The sequence below is a fragment of the Mycetomoellerius zeteki genome, unplaced genomic scaffold (assembly GCF_001594055.1).
Source record: "Mycetomoellerius zeteki isolate Tzet28-1 unplaced genomic scaffold, Tzet1.0 scaffold62, whole genome shotgun sequence".
NCBI classification, from domain to species: domain Eukaryota; kingdom Metazoa; phylum Arthropoda; class Insecta; order Hymenoptera; family Formicidae; genus Mycetomoellerius; species Mycetomoellerius zeteki.
Window position 1 is genome coordinate 3,582,602 of NW_017257632.1, and position 23,497 is coordinate 3,606,098.

The window sequence follows — 23,497 nt, forward strand, 5'->3', positions numbered from 1 at the left end:
CCCCGCATAAAGCTGGTTCTACATTAGTCGCATCGCAGCATCGCAAGCGTTGCGGTCCAATTAACGTCAATCTAGCTCGACTCTGATTGGACTCCAACGCTTGCGACACGCTTGCGACGCTGCGATGCGATTAATGTAGAACCAGCTTAAGGCTTCTTTATGCGGGGTCTACAATAGAAGTCGTAGCAATCGTAGGGTTTTAAGTCGTAGAAAATTGACCAATCACAGTCGAATATGAGAAGAATAATCAACTATGGGTGCGTTCAGCAGAACGTTTGTTTTGCAACTGTTGTAAGTTTCCTTCGCGCTAATTGGATCATACTTTTAGATCTAGAAGAATGGTCCTATCTCAGCAGCAATCATAAAACGGTTGCAAAACTGTTGAGTCTGCTGAACGCAGCCTATGATTGATCAATTTTCTACCACTTAAGACCGTTATGACTTCTATTGTAGACCCCGCATAAATGGGAATCGTAAGGTCGCAAACAAATCGACCAATCACAATCAAAATTACGATCTCGCGTTTAAAAACGCTCGACTGTGATTGGTCGATTTACTTGCGATCTTACGACTAAAATTTTTGTACGTGTGATGGCCTTAAGTATAAGGTGTGACTATAAATATGGGCATAAGGGTAATTGGTAAAGGAGAAGAAGTTTGAGGCGTGTGTGCAGCGTGTGTTTGACTTAACCTTAAATTCCGTTCTAGTGTCTGGTAAATGTTCTTTTGAATCAGTTCTAATCTGGAATGCGGAAAATATGTCGAGGATAGACGAGTCTTTGAAAAAATTGAATGTCGAGAACGACGCGGAATCATACCAACAGGACAATGATAAAGTCAACAAGAAGGTCGAGTTGACGCTGTCACTGGAAGAAAGAGAGTCACTAGATCAGAAAGACTATATCCTATCCGTCTGTGGAACCCAAAGGCAAATTTTATATTTCTTTACAAGTCTATATAAGTTTTTTATCGCTGCACCTATCTTGTTTTCGCCTAAACTTCATATATATATATATATATATTAAAATCAAACATATACCTTTCTCACTTTAAGTGAGATATATATATATATGTTTTATTTCGGCCCTGTTTTCTTTTACTGTGGCTCAACTAGTGCATGTACACTTTTTTTGGAACTTAAAGTGAGAAAGGTATATGTTTGATATTTGTCGAAAGCGAGAAAGAAAGTTTTAGTACAGTTTAGTGCAGGAACAGAAAACAAACCTTTTAAAGGGATCCTAAAGCAGTCTATATTACCGACTAAATCGTAATTTTTGTATAACAAATACTTTTTTCCTCTTTCACAGATTCAAAAATCCTTTTCCAGGATTAAAGTATATACATTAATACGTGTTTGTGAAGTGGAGTTTATGCCGAGATGGACAAAAAATTTTTCTTAAGATTTCAATTTCGAAATTTTTTGTCGTTTTCGGCATAAATTTCACCTCATAAATACGTATTAATGTATATACTTTAATCCTGGAAAAGGATTTTTGAATCTGTGAAAGAGGAAAAAAGTATTTGTTATACAAAAATTATGATTTAGTCATAATTTTAATACAGACGACTTTAGGATCCCCTTGAGTACAGTGTACACTAATTAGTCACAAAAATAAACATTATTTATAGAACATTTAATGTTAAATCTGTGCAAAAGTATAACACATCTGTCCCAAATATGTTTCTATTATTATATGTGATCTAAGAAAATTAGTTGTATTTATTGTATGATCAAAAGTATTCCATTTTTTAAATAAATCTTGTATAAAAGACACAAAACTAATTTATATTCTTTGTAACATATTGTATATGTTAGCACTATTGTATATGTTCTAATTATTTGATTACAGTAAAATATAATCTTTGTTTAATATTTTTATGCATATATGATATTTTCTATAAATATTTTTTTTAATCTAAATTATTTATATTATGCTCAGTAATATATATTTTTAATTACATTTATAACTAATATTTTTGTTTAATGAGTATGTTAAGACCAAAATTTTATTATTGCCAGTTTAGAGCATTTATTTATTGCTTTACACTTAGATATGACATGAAATGATTTCATTATATATTGCCCAAAGTTACATGTATTAATTTTATTTTGTTGTAAACCATTGTTTGTTTGTATAGTGAGTCGGAATTTAGGATTGGAGCAGCTTTGTCAGATCACTCTTGCATAATATATTCTGTCGGCGAATCCTTGAACCGAACGATTATGCTAGATCATAATCGATCACCCATTGTAGGAATTAAGTTCAGTCCTAGTTCTAAAAATATATTGTATATCGCAACTAACGATGGATTAATAACAGCATGTGATTTGCGTGCTAAGGGAAAGGTTGTGGCAGAATTTAAAGGTGACTAAAATCAGCTCTAAAAATTGTAAACATAATTTTTCATCGATAAACATTTTAATTATGTCTTAATTGGTCTTAACATTACAGATAATACAGAAAATGGTAAAATAAAACCTTTAGCTAGCTTTGACCTTAGCTGCGATGAAAGGCTCATAGCTGGTGGGACAGAGCACACGGGTGGAGATGCGTTTATTCTGTTTTGGGACATAAGGCAAAGTAGTTCAAAATTAGGAAATAAAAACAGTCTCCTTGGTGGATATTGGGAATCGCATATGGATGATATAACTTGTCTGACCTTTCATCCTGCCAAGCGGAATGTTTTGGCATCTGGTAGTACAGATGGTTTGATGAATATGTTTGACCTGATACAATCCTCAGAAGATTTGGCCTTAACTTGTTCTTTAAATACCGAATCATCAGTGGTAAGACAATCAATTTAGTTCTGTATAATGTATAAAGAACATCTTTTTAATCAAATAGTTTTTTTTTTAGGACAGACTGGGTTGGTTAACTGATGATTCTTTATGGTGTACGACACATACACAAACGTTACAGTTATGGGAATGTGAAGGTGCTAGTGCATATGCAACATTTGCGCGTAGTGATTTAGCCGTGTCACAGGTATGCATGGTTTTTCTATAATCATATTGTTTATTGATTTTCTTACAGAATAACTAAAGAATTCTATCTACAGAATGATGATCCTGATAATTGTTACTTGGTAAAATTCCATGGCACTAATGCATTTGGACAACCATTCCTGTTGGCGGGTTCCAGCACAGTTAAAGGGTATTAATTTGCAATGAACAATATAAGTGTAACGCGTTATTCAAAACAATAGGATTTTTTTTAGATTGACAATGATGTAACATTTTTATATTTTTTCAGGGAAAATCTAAGATGCTTGAATATTAAGAAGAATCATTTGGAAATATATTACGAAATTGTAGGGAATAAACAAATAGTACGGGACAGCTGGATGCATGAGAAGGTAAATTATAAAAAAATTACTTAAACTTGGATTAATAATTACCTCGTATTCTCGATTCTGTAGAGTGGAAGCTTGGTGACAGTTGGTGAGAAAGGCACTGTCAATATTTGGCGGCAAACTGAATCGTCGATACAGCAAAATTCAAGTCATAAGTTGTTAACTAAAATTGGAACTGGCCATGATTGGCATCACAGAACTAAACCTTATTAAAATAAGTATTTAGGAAAAAAAATTTATTAATACGGAAAAGTGTTTTGCCATAAAGTGATCGTATCACAGTGGAATTGGAACAATGAACGAAGTGTCATAATTGTATATTTCCCTCACATTCTTCTTTATTACAATAACAGTTGTATGTACATTTATAATAAATAGGTATTATTTGTTTATGCGATTATTCAACGGCGAGTCATATATCGATTAAAAAAAATGCACCACGGGTTTCGTGGTATAAATGCTAAGGAATGTAAATCACATGTAACTGTGGATACATTGAATTAATAGACATGGAAGAAAAGAACAAGACAGATCATAGGAGTCGCACGCGACTTGTAAGGAAATGATTTCCTTTTGCCACAGCAAGATTAGAATTAATAAAACAGACGACATTGGCAATCGTCATAGAGAAATTTATATCGAGCAATTAGTACTCGTGACAGGACAGTCAATCAAATAATGATAACAATTGATAGTAGTTTACAGTCTCTGTTTGAAAATCATCAAAATTCAAGGAAACTCCCATTACCAATTCATGAGCGTATCAATAACCAAACATACGCCCGCTTATTTCACATTATGTAATATTACATTAACGATTCAAAAGACGATCGCAGTAGCGAGTATCACAATGATAACAGTAGATATAGTTTTAGAGCGAAACGGTAGTATAGGTACAGAGTAAACGTACAAAAATACTTCCCATGAGCATCGGGGACGTAAAGATTCGCTAAAACGTGGAAAACCGCGTTAATATAACTTCATTTATATATATATAATATTTCTATATATATATATATATCATCTTTATAGATATATATCCTTTTTCAAACTTTGCGACGCCACGTGACGTTATATTAGAAAAAAAAAAAAGATACAAAACGCCACGAAACGCGCGTAGGCCGTCGCGCTATTCCTCAGCTATCGCCGATTTGATTCTTCGCGTGTTATTGAGATATCCGCAAGATTGTGTACGACTTCATTTATTTATTATAAATACATCAGTCGATGGAGACAGAAAATTGCGGCACTTTATCGATCATACACTATGACATTATCAACTTGCTGATTTGCTCCATTGCATCATGTCTTCCAGAAAACAAGCAATCTACAAGCGTGCAGAAAGATTGTTTTCTTCAAAAAGGATTAATCCTCTTTTTAGTTTTCTCGAGTCGATATAAAATCTCAATTTTTTTTAAAACTTTTTTTACCCGATTAGTCACGCTGTAAATAGTAGATCATCTATATGTATATATGCGATGAAGTCGAACACTCATCCGCGGAGGACACTATAACAGCTACAATCGTAAAATATCACCTCGCGAGCTTGTCACACGCTCGGTATTGCAGTAGGTAGTAAACAATAGTAGACTTGTAATACAGTCGCTTATGTTCTTTTTTTACTTTTTTCCCTTTCCCTCACATAACTCGACATATGTATCTTACGGAATACTTTTTTAAGATCTATTGTCACCATGATTGATTGAGACGAACTTATGTAGTATTATTAAATTATTACTTAAGTTTCCTTAACGAGGCTAATTAGACTCTTCTGTGTCCATTGTGCCTCAACGGCTCAACAGCCCTTTGTCATGCACAATCCGATCATATTGCACGCCAGTCTTTATATGCTAAAGAATGTACATTATAACTAACCATTTATCGAGTTCAGAAATCCATAATTTAGGGTCATATTAACAATTACATTTCAATACAATATATTACACATAACACGTTTGTCGCACAATTATCCTTTCCATTTTCGAATCTGAATCCGAAAGAATGTTCGACGCAATGATTTTTCCTAAGATATGCTAAATATGTACTAGCTTTCTGTATTATTATAAATGAATCGGCAATCCCCAACGTGCAGTATGACCGTACTAGGATTTAAAAAATCCTCATCTTCCATTCAACACTCAAGAACTTCCTCTTTCGTTGATCATAAGTGTGACATACAAATAAAATATATTAGATACAGTGCATGAGATGCGCAAAATCCGTGAAAACCGACGCGAACTCTTGCAACGAGCGGGATGAAAGTTCGTTACGATTCCAGTGTAACGAACCCTCTCGCTTTCGCGTACTATTTCATGTGGGTTCGCACGAGCTTTTATCATTTCAATCTTACATAATGCAATAAATAAAGTAGATTGTAGATAATAATACGAGAAGAAAAAGAACAACAATAATGGCAGTGAATAATCCCGAAATGAAATGTCAAATATGAAATCCCTTCGTTACAATTCGTTCGTGGGGAAGAGTCGCGGGAGTATCGCATACGACTTATATCCGCGAAGAACAGAATCGTGCGTAAAGCAAACGTTTTGGGAACTGAAATGTCATCGATTTTAACCAGCGGCTTGGCACATATACTGTTAATAATGATGATAATTCATAATTGTTAATATATAAGTCCTATCTGTCTTTAGCACGTATTAAAATACTGCAATAGTTACGATATAAGAATAACTACCGCGGATTCGCTCGTACATTCACATAGGCTAGATATGCAACTGCGCGAGATGAGTCGCATCACTCACGCACGCACGCACGCACGCACGCACACGCGCACACCACACAACACACATACATACATTACCGCTCATTAATTTTAATATATCTCCCGATTCGTTAATTTCTTTGAAAAGGATGAACGCGATACATGTGTTTTGCATATTTGTAAACAATGTGTATGAGTACAAAACATGTTTATATAAATTCATATTCATCACAAACGAGCTTCTTTAGTTCATTACTTTCCGAAAAATCGACGATTTGGATAGTGTATTAAAATAAAATTAATGAACGATATAGTATATGTATTGACGAATCAGTTTCAAAACAGTATTGGACACGTATCTGATATCATGATATCGTGATCTTACATGCGTATTTTGTTTATTTTAAAAATCAAATGTTATCCGGTTGTTAGTTCTGTTTTTTAAAACTACAATTTTCAAGGATTTTTATATAAATGGATATAAAGTGCATGCAAGCGCTGAAAGTACTTCTATAATAACAACAGGTGGACTCATTTCTGTGCAAAACACATGTATCACGTTCATCCTTTACAGAGAACTCAACAAATCTGGGGATGTACTGAAATTAATGAGCGGTAGTGTACATATGCACGATTTGCCTTTTCATTCATGCCCAATTATGCTCATACACACACACGCGCGCGTATGCTTATGAAAAAGTATATATATGTACACACATTCCTTTATATATATATATATATGTAATCGTAATATATATAAGTATTATATACCTTGCATTTCAGCAAGCAGCAACAGGTTTGTTTAAAAGATTCATCTAAAATCTTGTTTCTAAAACTGTCAGTCAGCTTGATAATATAACGAGAATTCAACAAGATCGGCTGATCTACTTTGCTAAGCCGGCCGTTAATACTCTCTCTCTCTCTCTCTCTCTCTCTCTCTCTCTCTCTCTCTCTCTCTCTCTCTCTCTCTCTCTCTCTCCTTCAATCACTTCTAATAAAAATTGCATTTTATTCTTAATATATCTCTCTCTCATCAAGGTAATAGAATTTCGCGAGATTTGGCATAAAAATGATTATTGCCGTCAGTTGTAGCAATTGGAACGTAATAAAGTATTACATCTTTTCTGTCTCTTAGCTATACCGAGACTAACTATTCTCATTTATTGACGATAGTGTCATTGCGTGGACAAGATGAAGTATCATATTACGTTACAATCTCGTCGTGAAATAAATAGCCTTAAGTGCATCCTATTGTAAGACTATCAAACCTGTAGTGAGGAAAGATTGAGCGATAGAAAATGCGAAATGGTAGAAGATGAATATACGAAAGAGTATATCTATGAAGCAGCAAATAGACTGATCATCATCGCAAGAAATTTATGTCGAAAATCAGAAAGATTTTACGCGGCTGCGAGACTGTTGGCTGCTCCTGGACTGATTGCGCGGTGACGGAGCCGGTGTTAAAGTCGGTGTAGTCGTGCCGGTGGTGGCGGCACTGGAGCGTGATGAACGAGACGAATGTTTGCGACCGAATCGAAAGAATCGTCAGAAGAAGATCACCTCCTCCTCTGGCGGTTGCTGCTGTTGTTGCTGTTGTTGCTGCTGTTGTTGAGATTGCGGCTCCGTACTTCGCTGCTGCTGCTGCTGTTGTGCCTGCTGATGTACGTACGGGGTGTCGGGCGGCGAGCGAGTAATGCGAAGCGAGCGATTCGACAAATGCGTATGATTTCCGCCAATTCCATGATGGTGGCTGTTCCCAAGTTCTGGTGACGAATAGGTGGACGATCCGGTGACGATCGCAGGACTGCTGCCTGCCCTGGAGTGCCGATCCGGACTATTATTGCTCGTAGTGCTACCGCTTCTGTCGAACATAGATACAATGAAACATAGATTATTACTTGTCAACTAAAGGATAAACGTTTGCAATGTTTAGGGTGGAATGAGCTAGTTCTACCTTGTGTTATTGTTACTCCCACTGGCGAGCTTCAGTGGTAGCTGTTGCTTAACCGGCAAATTACTCTGTACTTTCTGCTGATTCGTCGCGCTGATCAGATTTAGAGGGATGCGTTTCGCTTCGGGTTGTGCCTTACTACGTATGCTTTGCTGCGTTTCGGCGTTTTGCGTTAAGTGAGATAGGTGAATCATTGTCGAGCCGGTCGTGGAACTTCCGACCAGCGTTACGCCCTGTCGCTCCAATGCCTCGAGTCGTCGATACAACTGATCCCGTTGTTGCGTTACATCCCGCTGCTCCGCAACCAATTGCTCTCTCTGTCGCGCCAATTCAGTTCGTTCTTCCTCCAGTTGAGTCTTCTCCTGTTGAGACGCAACACGAAACGCTGCTTTCTCCCGGCACAGCTGATCCTGCAAGTTTCGCAGCTCTTCCAATTGACGATTCGGATTCGGTCGGCTATTGGATGATTTGCCCTCTTTACAAGCAGCCAATTGCGCTTGCAGACTATCGATCGTTGTCATTTGATTACTTATTATACAGAGCAACGTATAAACATGATGAGACAAACGTATCGCCGCCCACTGCTGATCCTTGTTTGTCTCCAGTTCTTGGCCGCCTTTCTCATCGGGATTTTCTTTGGGTAACTCACACAGTTTCGGAACGGGAATTACGGTATGCGATATCGTGTTCGAATCACGTGGATATCTTTCCTAAAAATCAAATATTATTTTATACGATTATTTGACATTTACTTGTTCGTTTATACATACTTTATTATGATCAAAACCGGCAAATGTTTCGGCTCTTCGAGGAACGCAAAGAGCTGGTGGAATGTAAGCTTCACTGTGGCGTTCGCCGGCGGAGCTTAAGCTTCGTGACAGAGTAGCGCCGCCCGCGCTGAACGACAGTGAGCTAGCGAGACGTGTCGCTTCTTGCACGGCCACAACCACCTGTATCCAATATAAAATTTATGATTAATCCGCCGATTTATAAATTAAGAATCCACAATAATTTAATTTATAAATAATATTAATTGGATATGAGATAGTATTAATTGAATGATACTAACTTCTTGCCACAATTGAGTGGTATCAGTTCCTTCATTGTGCACCAGCCGGGTGTAATCGGCACCTTCTTTCTCATGCTTCTCAATTCTCTCGTTATCGTTTTCGTTCCCGCTGCAAACATTCGCCGCTTGTAAGAGCCGCATTTGCAAGTTCATCTTCTCTTCGAACAGCAGCGCTTGCTCTGCATCTTTCTTTCGCAATTCGCCTGACACAACACAATTGTTTATTTGAATACATTGGAAAAAGCAAAACGATATTAAAAGTTACGAAAACGTTGAAAAGAGCTAAAAGAACATACCGACGATTCTAAGTATATGTGACTCCTTAATCTTGGCAATACGCTGCTTCTCTTCACTGGAGACTAGCGAAATCGAGGAGGCACGAGTATCTCGCAATTCATTACTATTCTCAGTCAGCGTGTCGGTTTCGTTTTCAGGATCTTGTGGGCAAGCCTCGACTGCCGACCGAATAGCCTGTATCCACAATTGTTTGTCCTTTGGTTTTTGAATTTTTAGTTCGAACATTTCTGGTTCGGCTGGGTTACTGCTTATTAGATAAATGCTAGATTCTTGACGAGCCTTTTCGCGAACCAGCAGTTTCTGCAGCGATACTATACCCGCTTTATTGTCAGGCACGAAGAACGCGTATTTCTGATCTCTCTCAGCCAAGAAAAACAATATGTCTGAGAGAACGACCACTACGATGGCAGTCATTTTGCCACGACCTTGCATTAAGTATGCAGTGCCCTCGAACTTCAAAATTCTATTAATTATATCTGACTTCTTGAATTTATTACCACGATACGTCGCGAATGACTTCGCGTCGATCCTATAAAAACGTTAATATTTATAGTTCCGAAAAAATAATCATGCGGAAAAGTAAGAATAATCAAAAGAAAAAAAAGTCGAAACTTACTTGTTGTATATTTCTAATTTTCTATCTTCTCGCTCTTTATCGGCTACACAAGCATCTACATCAGCTAAAATCTCTTTAACAAGGATCAGTGCTTTACGTAAGTCTTCACTTTCCTCTTGTGCAATGCCAGTTTTAATGAGCGGCTCGATCAACAATGGATACTTCGTCAAACGTTGAGTAACAAAAAGTATACATTCGGGTATACCTTTCTTTTTCAACAAAGGATTCGTCTAAGGATATAAATTATTTCATTTTAATAAATCATATCATTCGAACCTACATTGGTCATTTGCTAGTTATTCATTACTAAAACTCACCTGACAGTGGCGAACGAAACGAGCGAAGCGAGGATCGTTACGCAAGTAATACTTGTACACTTCGACGGCGTCCCGATGACGACTGCAAAATTCCCCATACGCACTCTTCATACGTTGCGCATTGTCATTTGAGAATTGTTCAACTAGAATGTCGGCGATCGTAGAAACTACGGGGTTAGCAGTCTGTCGTTTTCGCAGCAACCGCAGAAACCGCAGATGGATATCGATCAGATCCCGTAGTCGGGGAAACATGCGCTTGAGATCCGGCTGGCCCAGACGAAAGTGTCGTCGCAATCCCTCCGCGAAGATCTTCTCCATGGCGAGCAACACTAAACAATGGTGTTTCTCCGTGAGCACGAATTCGTATATATGTTCCTGTCTCTTCACTTCGCGATCGCAATGATCGACGAGACGTAATGCGATATTACGTCCGATCGCGGAGCTCCAAGAATCAGGCTCCTCCTTTCCCAATGTCAGCTCAGGATCTAGTTCCTCGAGATCTGCCACCGTGAACTGATGAGCATCGTCCCCAAAGTCAAATTCTTCCCATCCGCTGAAATAAGCGAAAAGTCACTTTATTTAGTTTTTTGTTGTTCACTACGGCGTTACGGTATACATAGTATGGCTACCTTGATTAAAATTTACGGATTCAACTTTATTACAATATCTAAGAAAAAAAGAAAAAACATATATTTACAAACCTCAGAAGATCACGATGTTGCCCGCTCTCGGCATCTTTTTCTTCGTTTATCGTTTGACTGAAAGAAAGATATAGCTTTGTTTCATAAAGCACGATTTATGATTAATAAAGAAAAGTTTTATTCTCCCTTAAACAAGGCACACAATGTTAAGGTTGAACTTCAGCTTGAAAGACTCTTGAAATTAATGTACTGAGATGCCGGCCTTTTAAAAAGACTGTGATTACTGTGAATTATAATGTGTTTTAAAAATTTTAGTATCTTCTCAGCATCTTTTCTATACAAACCTTGCAGACGATATTTGATATCTTCATTTAAGAATCATATATGAATCTTCATCTGATTCTCATTACATAATCAATGTCGTTCGTTGCAATATACAGCCAATAAAACTAGCGGTCTAATTGTAAGATAAATTCAGAAAGATAAAAAGTCTTTGATATTAATACATAGCAAAAAGCCATTCGCAGATGAGCAATAATCTGCAAGAGCCGGAAACTCCGAGTTCAGGTCGGGTGGTACATGCGTCATAGATACAACCACTTGTTTTCTCTCCGCTCCTATTGTGTTCTACAATTTACTTAAACTTTTCCAGCAATCGAGAACACGAATCACATATATGAGGCATTACGGGAGACTCGAAGAACAGCACCCGTTTTATATTTTTATTAAATCTTAATCCCGACCCGATCCAAAACTTTACAAACTATTACGAGAACATAACTGTCTATAGTGAGAATTCAGATACGAAATCTCGTGACACATTGAGAAACGAAGTGGGAACGACGAGAGACAGAAACGTGACAAACTATCGTTGAAAGGGCGAGGTATAAAGTAGAAAGGAGAGATAGAAACTGGTAACATGTCATGAACATGTATCTACTGTGATAATATATTGTTCGATGTGTAATTACTTGTGGAAAAATTACCTTATGGATTAATGCTCGCGAACTTACGCGCTATAATTTAGGCGAAGATTACAATGAGAAGAGGTAACACAAAACATATTATTGAATGGGCACAAATCATAGAAGCAAGCACAAGATCAGAAGCATAGGCAGGGCAAGATGATGTCTCTTCCAGGTATATAAGACAAGACGGCAGAAGTCGATTGCCGTTGCTGGACAATATGCATGTATGTGTATGTGTATACATGTGTAGTGTGCGAGAAAAAAATCGAGAAACGAGAAACGCGCGTCTTCCTAGACGCGTTGTAAAGCTGGATCCAGATTAAACAAAAGATCGCGAACAAACAACTGAATAAACAACTTGCTTCAATGAATGCGAATGGTACATGAAAGTAAGTTGTTGATTCGTGTTTGTTTGCACTCATTTACTTGGTCCAAATTCAGCTTGAGATACACGAACAGAAACGAACGCTTTCGACAGAATACAAGAGGAACACATCAGATATCAGAGACTTACTTGACTCCAAGTTTAGTGGCGACTCGCCGCCAAGGGCTGTAGCTTGACACGGTTTTCTTGTGGCTGTTAATTTCCCTTTAATCGTCGTACAATCGATCAGTTTGCACGTGGTTGCACGAGAGGGAATGCACGGGAGAAGGAAAAAGCACATACTGCATTAGGGCAATTTCATTTCGCCTATTAGGCCGTTTTTTCTTCATTTCCATGTTTCTTGCTAATTCTTTTTCTATTCTCTTTTTGATTTTACACGTCGATAGCTATCTTTAACAAATCGTTCCCACACGCAAGAATTTCTGTTCATTAATAAATATACAGCTTTGTCCTTTTTTTTTAATCGACGTAATGTAATTAAAATTTAGAATCGGATGACTCTTGGAGTTACGTCAATAAGTTTGATAACTTTTTATTATCACGCAATTATCGACAGTATATCAGCCGCTAGTATTATCTTTGTAGCTTGTGTACTTATGTAATAATAGCAAACCGAAAGCTAGCTGAGGTAGTCTGAGCATGGTATATTCTGTATAAAGTAATACGCATAATATATATGTAAAAAAATAATATTATATCAAGATGTAGCGGCGCGATGCTGAACGCGCTAAAGCTTGCCGTACTATTGATGTTGCTAAACTGCGAAATTAACCAGAAATAATAAGCTTCTGAGCCAGCTAAAGCCTCGGAGTAATAAACAGATATACAAATTTTGTTTGGTTTAAGATTTTTCCCATTTCGCTTTATACTATTTACATATATATATTAGATACAAAAATTTTTTTACTTGATAAATTATCGAATCTTCTTTCTTATTTAAATATCTAAATATGAAGTGAGTAAAATTCTAATCCATCAATAATTGCCAATTAAATTAGGCAATGATTTGAGTTATTCATTAATCATTTCGCATAGCTAAAAGAAGTTCGTTATAAACTCCGAGTTTCAGCCCAGGCATGCTATTTGCGTGCGAATCTTGAACCACAGATACGCAGATCCAATGCAAAAAAAAAATGTATAATCTTTATCGGTATAAGTTTATTACCTTCCGCTTCCGGATGAGGCTGGTGGTGGTAGAGACGTCGTAGAACCCCGTTTGTTGACGCTGCTGTTACTCGAGATGGAAACGTTGGATAAAGACTTTGTTGCGAATTTGCCGGAGTGATGCTTAGATTTGATGCACTCCAACACTACTTGATCCTTACATCCCTGACTTTGATGAACCGACGTTCCGCAATCTAATTTTATAAAAATTAAATAAAATGTAATTTTAAAAAAGTTAATTATAACATTTACGGCAATCGTGAGTTATTTAATTCAATATAGCTGTTTTCTTACTGTCGCAATGAAGGAGAGGTTTATTCGTCGAATGTTTCATACAAACATCACATAAGCTTCCTTGAGATCCTACCGTCATCGTTACCCACAGATGCTGTTGACTAGTCTTCTTTCCGCTTTTATCCTGAAATAAGATTTCAGCATAAAAATTTCATCAGGAATGTTCTTTATCAGGTAATATCAGATTATCTTTATCAAATAATTTTTTTTTTAGATTATCGATTTACCTTCTTTTTCCGAAAGAAAATAGAACCGCGCTTTCGTCTTGTCTTTTCGGAATGATGATCGTCATATGCAGTACTACTGAAAAATTAATATATATACCAACTTTGTTCGATTTACAATCTGAAATAGATATTTAAAATTTCATTTTGTAGATGATTAGCAGTGCAACTATAGAAGCGTTTTGATCTATTCATAGCTTATTGCGAGATAAAAATGTACGTGTAATTTCTGTAATGTGTGCAGAGCTACGTGTTTTAAAATGTGTTGCATGCACAATCACGTGATATAGTAATTTTCGTTGTTATATATTTCGATAATTTTTGTTTAGTGAGTCTTAAGTGACATTAAACTGCCTACACATATTTTAATTAATATCTAAAGAGAAATGAATTGAGAAAAAATTATTTCAAATAAATAAATGCATGTGAGTCCATCTTTGGTTTGCAGTTGTAATGTAACTACAGACTATTTTTGGTTACAAAATCAATCGATTGATAAACCGGTACAAACCATTCCCATCAGAAACATTAAAAGATTTTCGAAGTATCATAAATAATTCGTTTAAATATGAAGAACTTAAGACGTCGGAGTACTCACTCAGTCAAAAGCTCGTCAAGGGATATCTGGACATTTGGAGTTCCCTCTCTGTCTTCATGGAATTCATGGCTGTGTGATGTATGAAGATCTTCGGTTTCTGTCTCACTCCCACTACCCTTTTCGTTTCTTTCATGACGGCTGTTTCATGCAGGATTGTAGCAAATTTTCAAGTACAAACACAAACTAAGCAACTATCGTGTATAATGAATAATACTGTAGTTCAGATATTCTCAGATGATCGATAATATTTGAAATAATAAACTGCTCGCGATTAGAAAAACAGTTATATTGGCATAAGTAATCGATAAAATGTATATAAAACTAAGCTTTTAAATTAATAGCAGATATGCACTATTACACAGTACAACACAGGTTCCCTACCATGAAAAATTCAAAGAGATTCTGAAAATAGGTGTAAAAAAATATATCCGTGTCTCGGCGTTTTATCAGATCAAGTCATTAACGTTTTTTATGCAGCCATTTATCGTATTTGTTTCATATTGGCTTTTTACAATTGTCCTAAATTATATAATAAATTAAAAACAACTGAGCATCATTTTTTTCATATATTTTCAAATTTTTGTATTATTATAATAATAATACAATTAAAATTATAATTATAATTATTATAGTAGGAATCTTGGTCGTTTGATTTGCCGTTTGTATGATTTTGATTTTGTATCACGAACAATAGACCAGTAGTATTCATCAAGCATGTGTCTGACGTCTTTTCCTTTAAAGCGTTTCTCAATGATCGCAATGTCTTGGTGAAAGCGTCATGTTCATTACTGAATTCACCTAAATTTGGTGGAAAAAATCCAAATGATTGTAAAGAAAGTGTATTTTGAGCAACATGTTTACTTTCGTTGCATGGAAAGCCGAAATCATTTCAGCAACAATTTCTTTGTAATTATCAGTTTTTTTATTTCCCAGAAAATTTTCGAAGTCAGTGCCGAGACACAGGTATGCTTTTTTTACATCTATTTTCAGAATCTCTTTGAATTTTTCATGGGAGGAAAAAAAATCAATTTTTGTTGAACTGTGTTATTACTACTTTTGTCTCACATAAAATAAAAGACGCAAGATTATTAATTGTACTCGTCATCAATAACTAATAATGTAAGCCACAATGTTCTTTAGACAAAATATGTATCAAACTATACGAATGGCTATTAAAAGATTATTATTTTATATGACTTTTTCTTTCTACATTTTATGTGACTTGCAATATACAATAATACGCGAGCAGTCATAAGATAAGTTAAAAAATTTATCTAATGTAGAATGTTTCAGGCATCTATAAATATAAATATCTCTGAGATTTATTCTACTACTTATAAGTGTTCATGCATGAGTACGTCTGCGTCTGCATTTTCAAAATGAGTTTCTACTTGTGCGAAAGATTGAAAAATCGAAAAACAAGATATAAATATATACGCGTGAAAGTGTACATGTATGGGTGTTTACACACACATGAATGTACACGGCATAAAATATATATATATATATATATGTGCATAGCTTTTTGTGTGCTAATTAATAATAAGATCGCAAGCTAGATAACGACTATTCGAAAAGTGACGTTTCTATATAAGACATTAGAAAATAATATATAAGTATCTATTTGTTTATTATCGTTGATCTAGCTATGTGATCTTCATTCATGATTCGTAATGGACTTACGCTGCAAGTGAAGGCGTTGTCCGAGTTCCGGTTTCAGCTAAATGCGCGTGAACCTGCGGTGTAACAATCGAGGGCGTCGATATAGATTTCTGAAGAGGTAAACGCGAACCAGTCAGTCCTGGCATTAAACTGCTACTTTCTGCTAATCTCTGACTACTCCTTTTTGTGACTATCTTCTGATATTCGTTCTGTCAAAGAAAAATTTGCTATGTAGTACTTCGTCCCCGCGTGCATGTCGAAAAAAGAAATCATCTCGAAAATTACCTGTACAAGATCAGCTTCGTTCAATGAGTGCGTGCTCGTTTGTGATCTGCATGCTCGATTGCTTACGCCTACAGGTCCGGTACATGATTTTCCATCTAATTCTATCTCGTTTTCGCTGTCTAGGCTACTTAAACTAATGCTGCGTTGTCGCTGAAATGAGTAAACGAGTACGTCGTGATTGCGTGTTGAGCGGTATTTAGCGATGGCTTCGGCAAGAAGCGCAATGCGCAAGACAACGAAGCAACCAAAACCATGCTACCATTGTAAGGTGAATGAAAGTGTGATTACGATCGGGCATCTGAGATCGATATAATTTCGATAAGTTCAAATTTCGATTACAGACACAAGAGATAATTTCTACATTCTTAATAATGAGAATGCAACAATATTTTTGCATAACATCAAAATTCACATCGAAATATGAATTCACCGAAATTGAATCAAGGTGCCCTTTCAACAAGTAATGGGCAATATTAACCATATTTTGGGCCTGCAGATGATTTTGTCCGGAGGAATATCGGCGGCGGCCGTGTCGGTTCTCCTCCAGATCTCCCAGATCTCCAGTCCAGCTGCGTCTTCTATCTATACCTTGGGCTTGTTGCGAGCGGGCATGACCACCCGCTGAAGGGAAATGCGTTGGGGAGCTGTTTGTAGAGCAATTACCGAGGACAAGGTCCGGATCAGAACCAGTGTCGTGGTGATGATGATTGCCGGGTCGAGATGCGAGCTCGGCCGAAACCAGCGGACATAGGGACGGGCAGGAGGAGGTCAATCTTTGTGGAGCGTTGTTGGAGGCGCGAATATGATATCCCAAAGTGCCTAATGTCAAGTCTCGCATACGCTGGATGCAGTCATGTATTTCGTGCAGTTGCTGTAAATTCTCCTCTGTAAGAAGAACATATAAAGAATTGAACGTTTATTAATGTTTTAATTTCTCCTTTTATGTTTTAACTTGTATAATTTTGAAGTTCTTTTAAATTTTATGAAAATACGTCTCGATATTTATATCTACGTTTATTCTCTTATATAAATTTGAATATTGTGTGAATCATCATGCGTTTGAAAATAAAATAAGAACTGTATATAAGTTGGTATCTCCAATCTCCAAATTCAATTAAGTGAAATGAAACCTAATTACCTAGGATCGGATAATTCTTGGCCACACCGGGCGAATGCGGCGTGACGCTAATGATGGGCACTAGAGGATTAGGCTGGGCTTGTATAATATTAGTGCCGAGTGTGAGTAACGGATGTTGCTGCTGCTGTTGCTGCTGCTGCTGCTGCTGCTGGTGGTGGTGGTGGTGATGGTGGTGATGGTGGTGCTGATGTTCATCGCCGCCCTCAGACATGGTGATCGGCGCTTTATCGGTATTGTCTTTGGTGCTGTAGCCGGTCTCCGTAATTATGCCGCCGTGTAAACTCAGGCCGCGTAAATCCCCATTAATGATAGGCAGCACGCGATCGCAGTCGGAGTGCGATGAGCCAAGGTAATCGGTTATTACATCCTCCTCGCTATCTTCGCCGCTGTTCGGACACTCGTCTGTCAACATATTATACAATCGTCGCGTTACAATAATTACTGACAATCGAACATCGACATCATCATTATCACCGTATCATTCCTATACAGCAAAGACTCCAAGAAACGTTCTAAAAATGTTCAAAGGCCGTTCTTATATCCTCTAAACGTTCTAAGGATGTTCTCAGAAAGTCTTTTGGATAAAGTGTGTGTATGTGTGTAAGTTCCTTCATTATAATTCAACGCCATGCTACAAGCAAAATCCTACATTATCAGACCTTACTCTATTAAAATTATAGCCAATGTATGCGACGAGAAATGAGAGACAGAAACAGTGTCATGTTTTTCGCAGTTTAATAGCAAAAACTAATAGTGATGGGAAGAGGCGGGTAAAGAAATTTACTGGCGGTATCCTCACGCGGCGATGTACATAGTATAGAAAGTCGGGAGTTGGGCTCGGAGTCAGAGGGAGTTCGGAAGCGCGATACCGAAAAACCGATACCGAAACGTCCTCCTCGCGCCGCCTCTCTATTGACTCGCGGGACTAGGAACAAACGGCGACTTCGCGACAATCACACCGACCCCCGCGACGGCCTCATCTCGGACTCCGCTCTCGAAATATCGCATAAAGGCATATTCAATGGAAATCAGGTCAGATTGTGCAGTCCGCTGACAACAATTCGCATCTGCGTTTTCCGCTTAAGTATGCGAACGCAATCGGGACAACGTAACGCCGTAACGGTGCGGGCGTCCAGAAGAAGGACCGTCTCGATTCCTACGATGTGTCCGTTGGGACGAGTTCTCCGACTGATAACATCGTCAAGTATGTTAAGGTCAAACCGGATTCCGAATCGGGCACCACGAACGCAAGTTGAATTTTAAGGATCACATGATCTCGCAGCGACGCTTGGAAACGAAAGTCGAAGCGGGCGAAGGATGACAAAGAAATATTTTTTCGTTTCGTATGTCAGACAATTCGTTTTCCAGATCGAACTGTATGCGATCGCGACTAACGTTCGTGAGAAACTAAACCGGAGAATCGTAACTCCATACATAACGTTGCGTTGTGGTAAAGCATTAAGGCTATTAACTGGTTCGATTTGAGCTGCGGTACCACGATTCTCAATCCTGATGCGAACAGAATCCATGCTGTAATTTCTGTGACGTTAATTATGCCGATGTCTTTTACGTGTGACCGATACGCCTGCAGTAGCCGTCCGCGTTAAATTTCTCACGGATCTAATCGAGATCACGCGTGTAGTTTGATCCAATTTGAGTTTTTCTCAGAGAGATGTCTTCTTCGCGATGAATTGATCATCGTCCTTGGCAAATGGGACAGGCGCGAGGAGCGTACAAAATAGCGTACCGTGGCCGAGCACTTTTCCGGGTAGGAAGGGGCTGACAGACTGTTGCTTTTCCTCCTATGTAGCTCCCGGAACGAGAATTGATCCAGTGGTCCGCGCGCACCACTACCTCCGCTCCCTCCATGGCCGTACACCCCCGCGACCCTGTAACCCGCCGCCATCACCACCGCCAACCTTCAACTCGCTTTTCCTCCACCACTGCTATTACCACCGCCGCCGCGCCGCCGCGCCGCCGGCGCCGTCGACATCAGCAGCACAGTGTGTGTTTGTTAGATTTGTATCGTATCTTTCCACCCTGAGTGTGTCACCAAGTGGCTCGATATGAATCTTTAGCTGCCAGCTACCTCCAGATACTTCCCACACAACTTTTCCACAGATAATCTTCTGTTCTCGGACAACTTTTCTGGCCGTCTTCTCTTTTGGGAACTGTTGAGAATTTAAAACACTAACAATAAGTATCTTTATAAACAACGACACCGTCATTGTATGATTTTATCAGTATTGCTATAACTTTGATTTAAATTGGCTTCTCACTTCCTAGAAATGAAATTAGGAAGAAATAGAAAAATAATTAAGTGAAATTTATGAGGAATTGATATTAATAAAACGAATTGTATAATGGACATAATTAGAGAATGTGTTTTGCGTTTTCTATTTGTAATATAAATCTGAATTCATTACAGTTCACCAATCTTTAATTGCTTATAAGTGTAAATCACATAAAAGCCAGTATTTTAATAAAATGCAATTTTGTATTGAAAGCTTTTATACCATATCTCTCTCTCTCTCTCTCTCTCTCTCTCTCTCTCTCTCTCTTCGAAAAATCGTGTAAATATATACCATAAAAAAATATTATATACCATTTGATAACCACAAAATATTTATTTAGCTTCCTTTAAATATTTTTAAAATAACTAAGCTTTATATATATGTCAAAGAGAGAGATTAAAATAAAATCTACTTAAAATGAATATTTCACGTTATTAATATTCAAGCTCTACATTTATCGATCAATGCGCTTCTAGCAACGCAATAAAATACTTCAATTTACTTTTCAATAATTTTTTCCGTTTGTTTTACTATTGTATCTTCAATGTGGCTATCTTGCCCCTTTTCAGTTTTCTATCAATCATTTTACTACGGAAAGGTTTCATCATAGCAGTAATCAGCGTTACAAACAACCCTTCGACGCGGTATCGGTTACCAGGGGGACGTCAGAGAGACGTGATTGTGTTGCTCCAGCTGGCATTTGAATGTAGGCCGTGGTGACTCCGAGTCGATATTATCGGCGTTATTAAATATTCCGGCGGTAATGATTTTCACTGAAGTAGCCCGCAACGATCGTTCCTTCATCGTGAGAATATTCGATACAGCGATATTTGTGTTGGTCTGCACGTGGAAACCTTACGGCATTCGACGATAATTATTTTATGGGTGACAATGTACGGAATTCCGTGCTCACTATATATATATATAAGAAATAACGGCGCACAGAGATTTCCGTGCTTCCGGAGAAAGTTTCGGCATCTCCTGGCTTTCAAGTGACATCACAATGTTCGCAATCCTCCGTTTTCCGTTTCTATTCTTTTCTTCGCAAAAGCGTGCGACAGCACGTAATCGATCGCGCTGCGGAAAAACTAACTGTATTACTTTCGTGTTACGGTGAACGTCAAGCGCAAAATTGATATTATTGCCATTATCAGATACTCACGGAGTTGAATTTTCGTTTAACAGATTAGATCACTGTAAACGCTTTACCACGCCATTTAACGTTAATCTTGTTTTAACGAGGGTAAACGCCGATGAGAATTCGCAAATTAGATCTCTCAGCAGGATGCTGACTTTGCTCAGACGTGCCAGAGCATAATATGGATACAATTTTAAAAACTGAACTTTTTATCATAGTTGTTTAAACAATCCCTAAAATGTTTTCAAAAAATATAAAAGTATACTGATTAGTGTACAAACATAATTATACCTAATGACACTCTCTTATACAAGACTGTTTTTTTCAATTTAGTTTTTCTTAATTCATTTTTTCATTATTTTAATATATACCTTTTTAAATATTTATCATGAGATAAAAAAATAACAAAATATAGTACACGTGTTTCATACATTTTAGAATATAGCAAGTTCTCTCTCTCTCTCTCTCTCTCTCTCTCTCTCTTTCTACACTTTACATGGTATTGATTACCTCAAGAATATTCTTTTGTTTCTGTTCCAACATAAATAGCAATGATAGATACATATATAAGTATGTACCACACAAGACACATCAAGCGTACTGGTACGTAAAATGCATCTCACTCCAATACACATTACGACGTTCCTTCCTCTTAATATTTATGTATGCAACGTTCATTATAATGTTCGTATAATAGAATCTTTGTCAATTCATTTTCTAAAACAAAATAACTTTTTTAATATTTTTTTCCTATTTCATTTGCTTTCAATAATATTTATTTATTTCTTGATAAGAGACGTTTTAACGAAGGATGTCATATAGTTGTATTTTAAAACTATGATTATGTAATCACTAGATAATCCTTATCAGTGTTTAAAATGTAAACCGCTAGAATTTTAAGATAATAAAGTAAATATTTTTTTCTCCATAGGTAAAATTTCAGGCATCTCATTCTTTCAAAATATCACAAACAAGAAAATAATAAGAAAATGTATATATGTAAATATATGTAACGTATGATATTTTCCTCGGTATTTTCGGACACTTTCGTATAATATTTTTCAAGAATTCAGGGGAAACATTCTGACTTTTTGACACACACAATCAATTTCTTTCTCTCTCTCTCTCATTCTCCGGAAATATTTGACATTAAAATTGATACATTTCAGTATGTTTTGACCATACACGTATATTGTACGTCAGTCAATAAACGATGCATATAAATATAAATAAATGCCTGGCTCGCAGCAAACACGCCGCGTACCTACGTTGCACTTACGCCTACACAACAAACACCCATCCACGCATCCTCTTACGACAGACAAGAGAGAAAGCCGAGAGGCGACTTACCGGAGGAAAACGGGGCGAGCACCTCCTGCCGCTTCTCCATCGTTCGTCACGTCCCTTTCGAGCGTATCTTCGGGCGGACGCACCTCGCACTTCTCGAAGACTGTACGGACTGCAACAGTCGAAAAGAAACGATTTAAGAAACGCATACGAGCAGACAGCAGGCCGAGATCGAGGCGCGACGGGCGCTCCGTGACTCCGTCAGAGCGCCGTGGAAATTCGCGGCGACGGTTCTCCTTTTAGAGATCAAAGTACCGCTTGCAAATTTAAAAAAATAATATAAAGAGAAAAGAAAGCTCGAGCCGAGGAGTGATGAGAAATTCACTTGCGGACGGACGCCCGTCCATGCGCGCGCAAGCACGCACACTCGTCGCACTTCGTAGTTTGTGCGCGCCAGATAGACAGCGTTGACAGGTGGATCGTGATCGACATTCCACCGTCGATCGCGCGTCCCGACTCCCACGCGGTTTCCGCGGATACCCGCGGGATACGTACCCAAGTACGCGTACCCCTTATCCTACGATAGCCATTTAGCGTCGCGCACGTCGGCGTCCCCGGGGCTCCCCGCGTCTCTATCTTCGACTCCGAGCACGGCGGATGACGGCGGGGCTCGTTCAGTAGCGCGGGGTAGCACAGTCTCGCTGTCTCGGCAGCTGCATCGGCAAGGCCACCGTTAGCCGCGTTAGCGACATCGACTCACCGACACGGTCAAAGGCACATCGACCATCTTGTACTGATCGCAGTGCCGTCAACGGTGTCAACGGTCACGCCGTCACACGCCGTGCCGTATGCCGTATCGTGTCACCGCTGTCGCTCCACATCCACATTTTCGCTGACGGCGCGGGCGGGGCAGAATAAGAGAAATTTCATATAAAGTCGAATTTCACGTACTCTAATATGTCTAATGCCTAATTCACACTGGACGCAGCAAGCGTCATGCGGGGTCTACAATAGAAGTCGTAGCGGTCGTAGGGTCTTAAGTCGTAGAAAATTGACCAATCACAGTTGATTATTCTTCTCATATTCGATTGTG

General features: G+C 38.0%; 2 protein-coding genes across 7 annotated transcripts; one reads left to right on the plus strand and one right to left on the minus strand.

The window, feature by feature from the left end:
- The first annotated feature begins 655 nt into the window (after positions 1–655).
- LOC108728664 (WD repeat-containing protein 89) lies at positions 656–6,806 on the plus strand. Its single transcript, XM_018457383.1, has 7 exons — positions 656–928; positions 2,140–2,366; positions 2,454–2,788; positions 2,859–2,987; positions 3,061–3,155; positions 3,255–3,357; positions 3,421–6,806. The coding sequence occupies exons 1-7, from the start codon at positions 759–761 to the stop codon at positions 3,565–3,567; spliced, it is 1,206 nt and encodes a 401-aa protein (XP_018312885.1). The 5' UTR covers positions 656–758; the 3' UTR covers positions 3,568–6,806.
- A 725-nt stretch (positions 6,807–7,531) lies between these two features.
- Positions 7,532–23,193, minus strand: cyst (rho guanine nucleotide exchange factor 18 cysts). Of its 6 annotated transcripts, none has more exons than XM_018457195.1 (19): positions 22,960–23,193; positions 22,468–22,576; positions 17,686–18,087; positions 17,026–17,432; positions 16,548–16,697; positions 16,284–16,471; positions 14,601–14,738; positions 14,006–14,078; positions 13,779–13,902; positions 13,486–13,678; positions 12,450–12,524; positions 11,028–11,084; positions 10,327–10,879; positions 10,010–10,239; positions 9,393–9,922; positions 9,097–9,299; positions 8,798–8,977; positions 8,031–8,737; positions 7,532–7,937 (listed from the first exon to the last, which is right to left on the minus strand). In XM_018457195.1, exons 2-19 carry the CDS (start codon positions 22,505–22,507, stop codon positions 7,622–7,624), a joined length of 4,566 nt encoding a protein of 1,521 aa, XP_018312697.1. In that variant the 5' UTR covers positions 22,508–22,576; positions 22,960–23,193; the 3' UTR covers positions 7,532–7,621. The 6 variants fall into 6 exon arrangements, with proteins under 6 accessions (XP_018312697.1, XP_018312696.1, XP_018312701.1 ...); XM_018457194.1 differs by having other exon boundaries at positions 14,006–14,081; XM_018457199.1 differs by lacking the exon at positions 14,601–14,738.
- Between the last annotated feature and the right edge of the window lie 304 nt (positions 23,194–23,497).

Bases quoted from the DNA above. Each gene is read 5' to 3' on its own strand.
- LOC108728664 (XM_018457383.1), top strand. From the start codon at position 759: ATGTCGAGGATAGACGAGTCTTTGAAAAAATTGAATGTCGAGAACGAC. The intron at 929-2,139 runs GCAAATTTTATA...TTGTTTGTATAG, and splicing joins TCCGTCTGTGGAACCCAAAG to TGAGTCGGAATTTAGGATTG. The intron at 2,789-2,858 runs GTAAGACAATCA...TTTTTTTTTTAG, and splicing joins TAAATACCGAATCATCAGTG to GACAGACTGGGTTGGTTAAC.
- cyst (XM_018457194.1), bottom strand. From the start codon at position 22,507: ATGGAGAAGCGGCAGGAGGTGCTCGCCCCGTTTTCCTCCG. The intron at 14,082-14,600 runs GTGAGTACTCCG...TTAATTTTTCAG, and splicing joins CTTGACGAGCTTTTGACTGA to TAGTACTGCATATGACGATC. The intron at 13,903-14,005 runs GTAAATCGATAA...ATCTTATTTCAG, and splicing joins TTTTCTTTCGGAAAAAGAAG to GATAAAAGCGGAAAGAAGAC.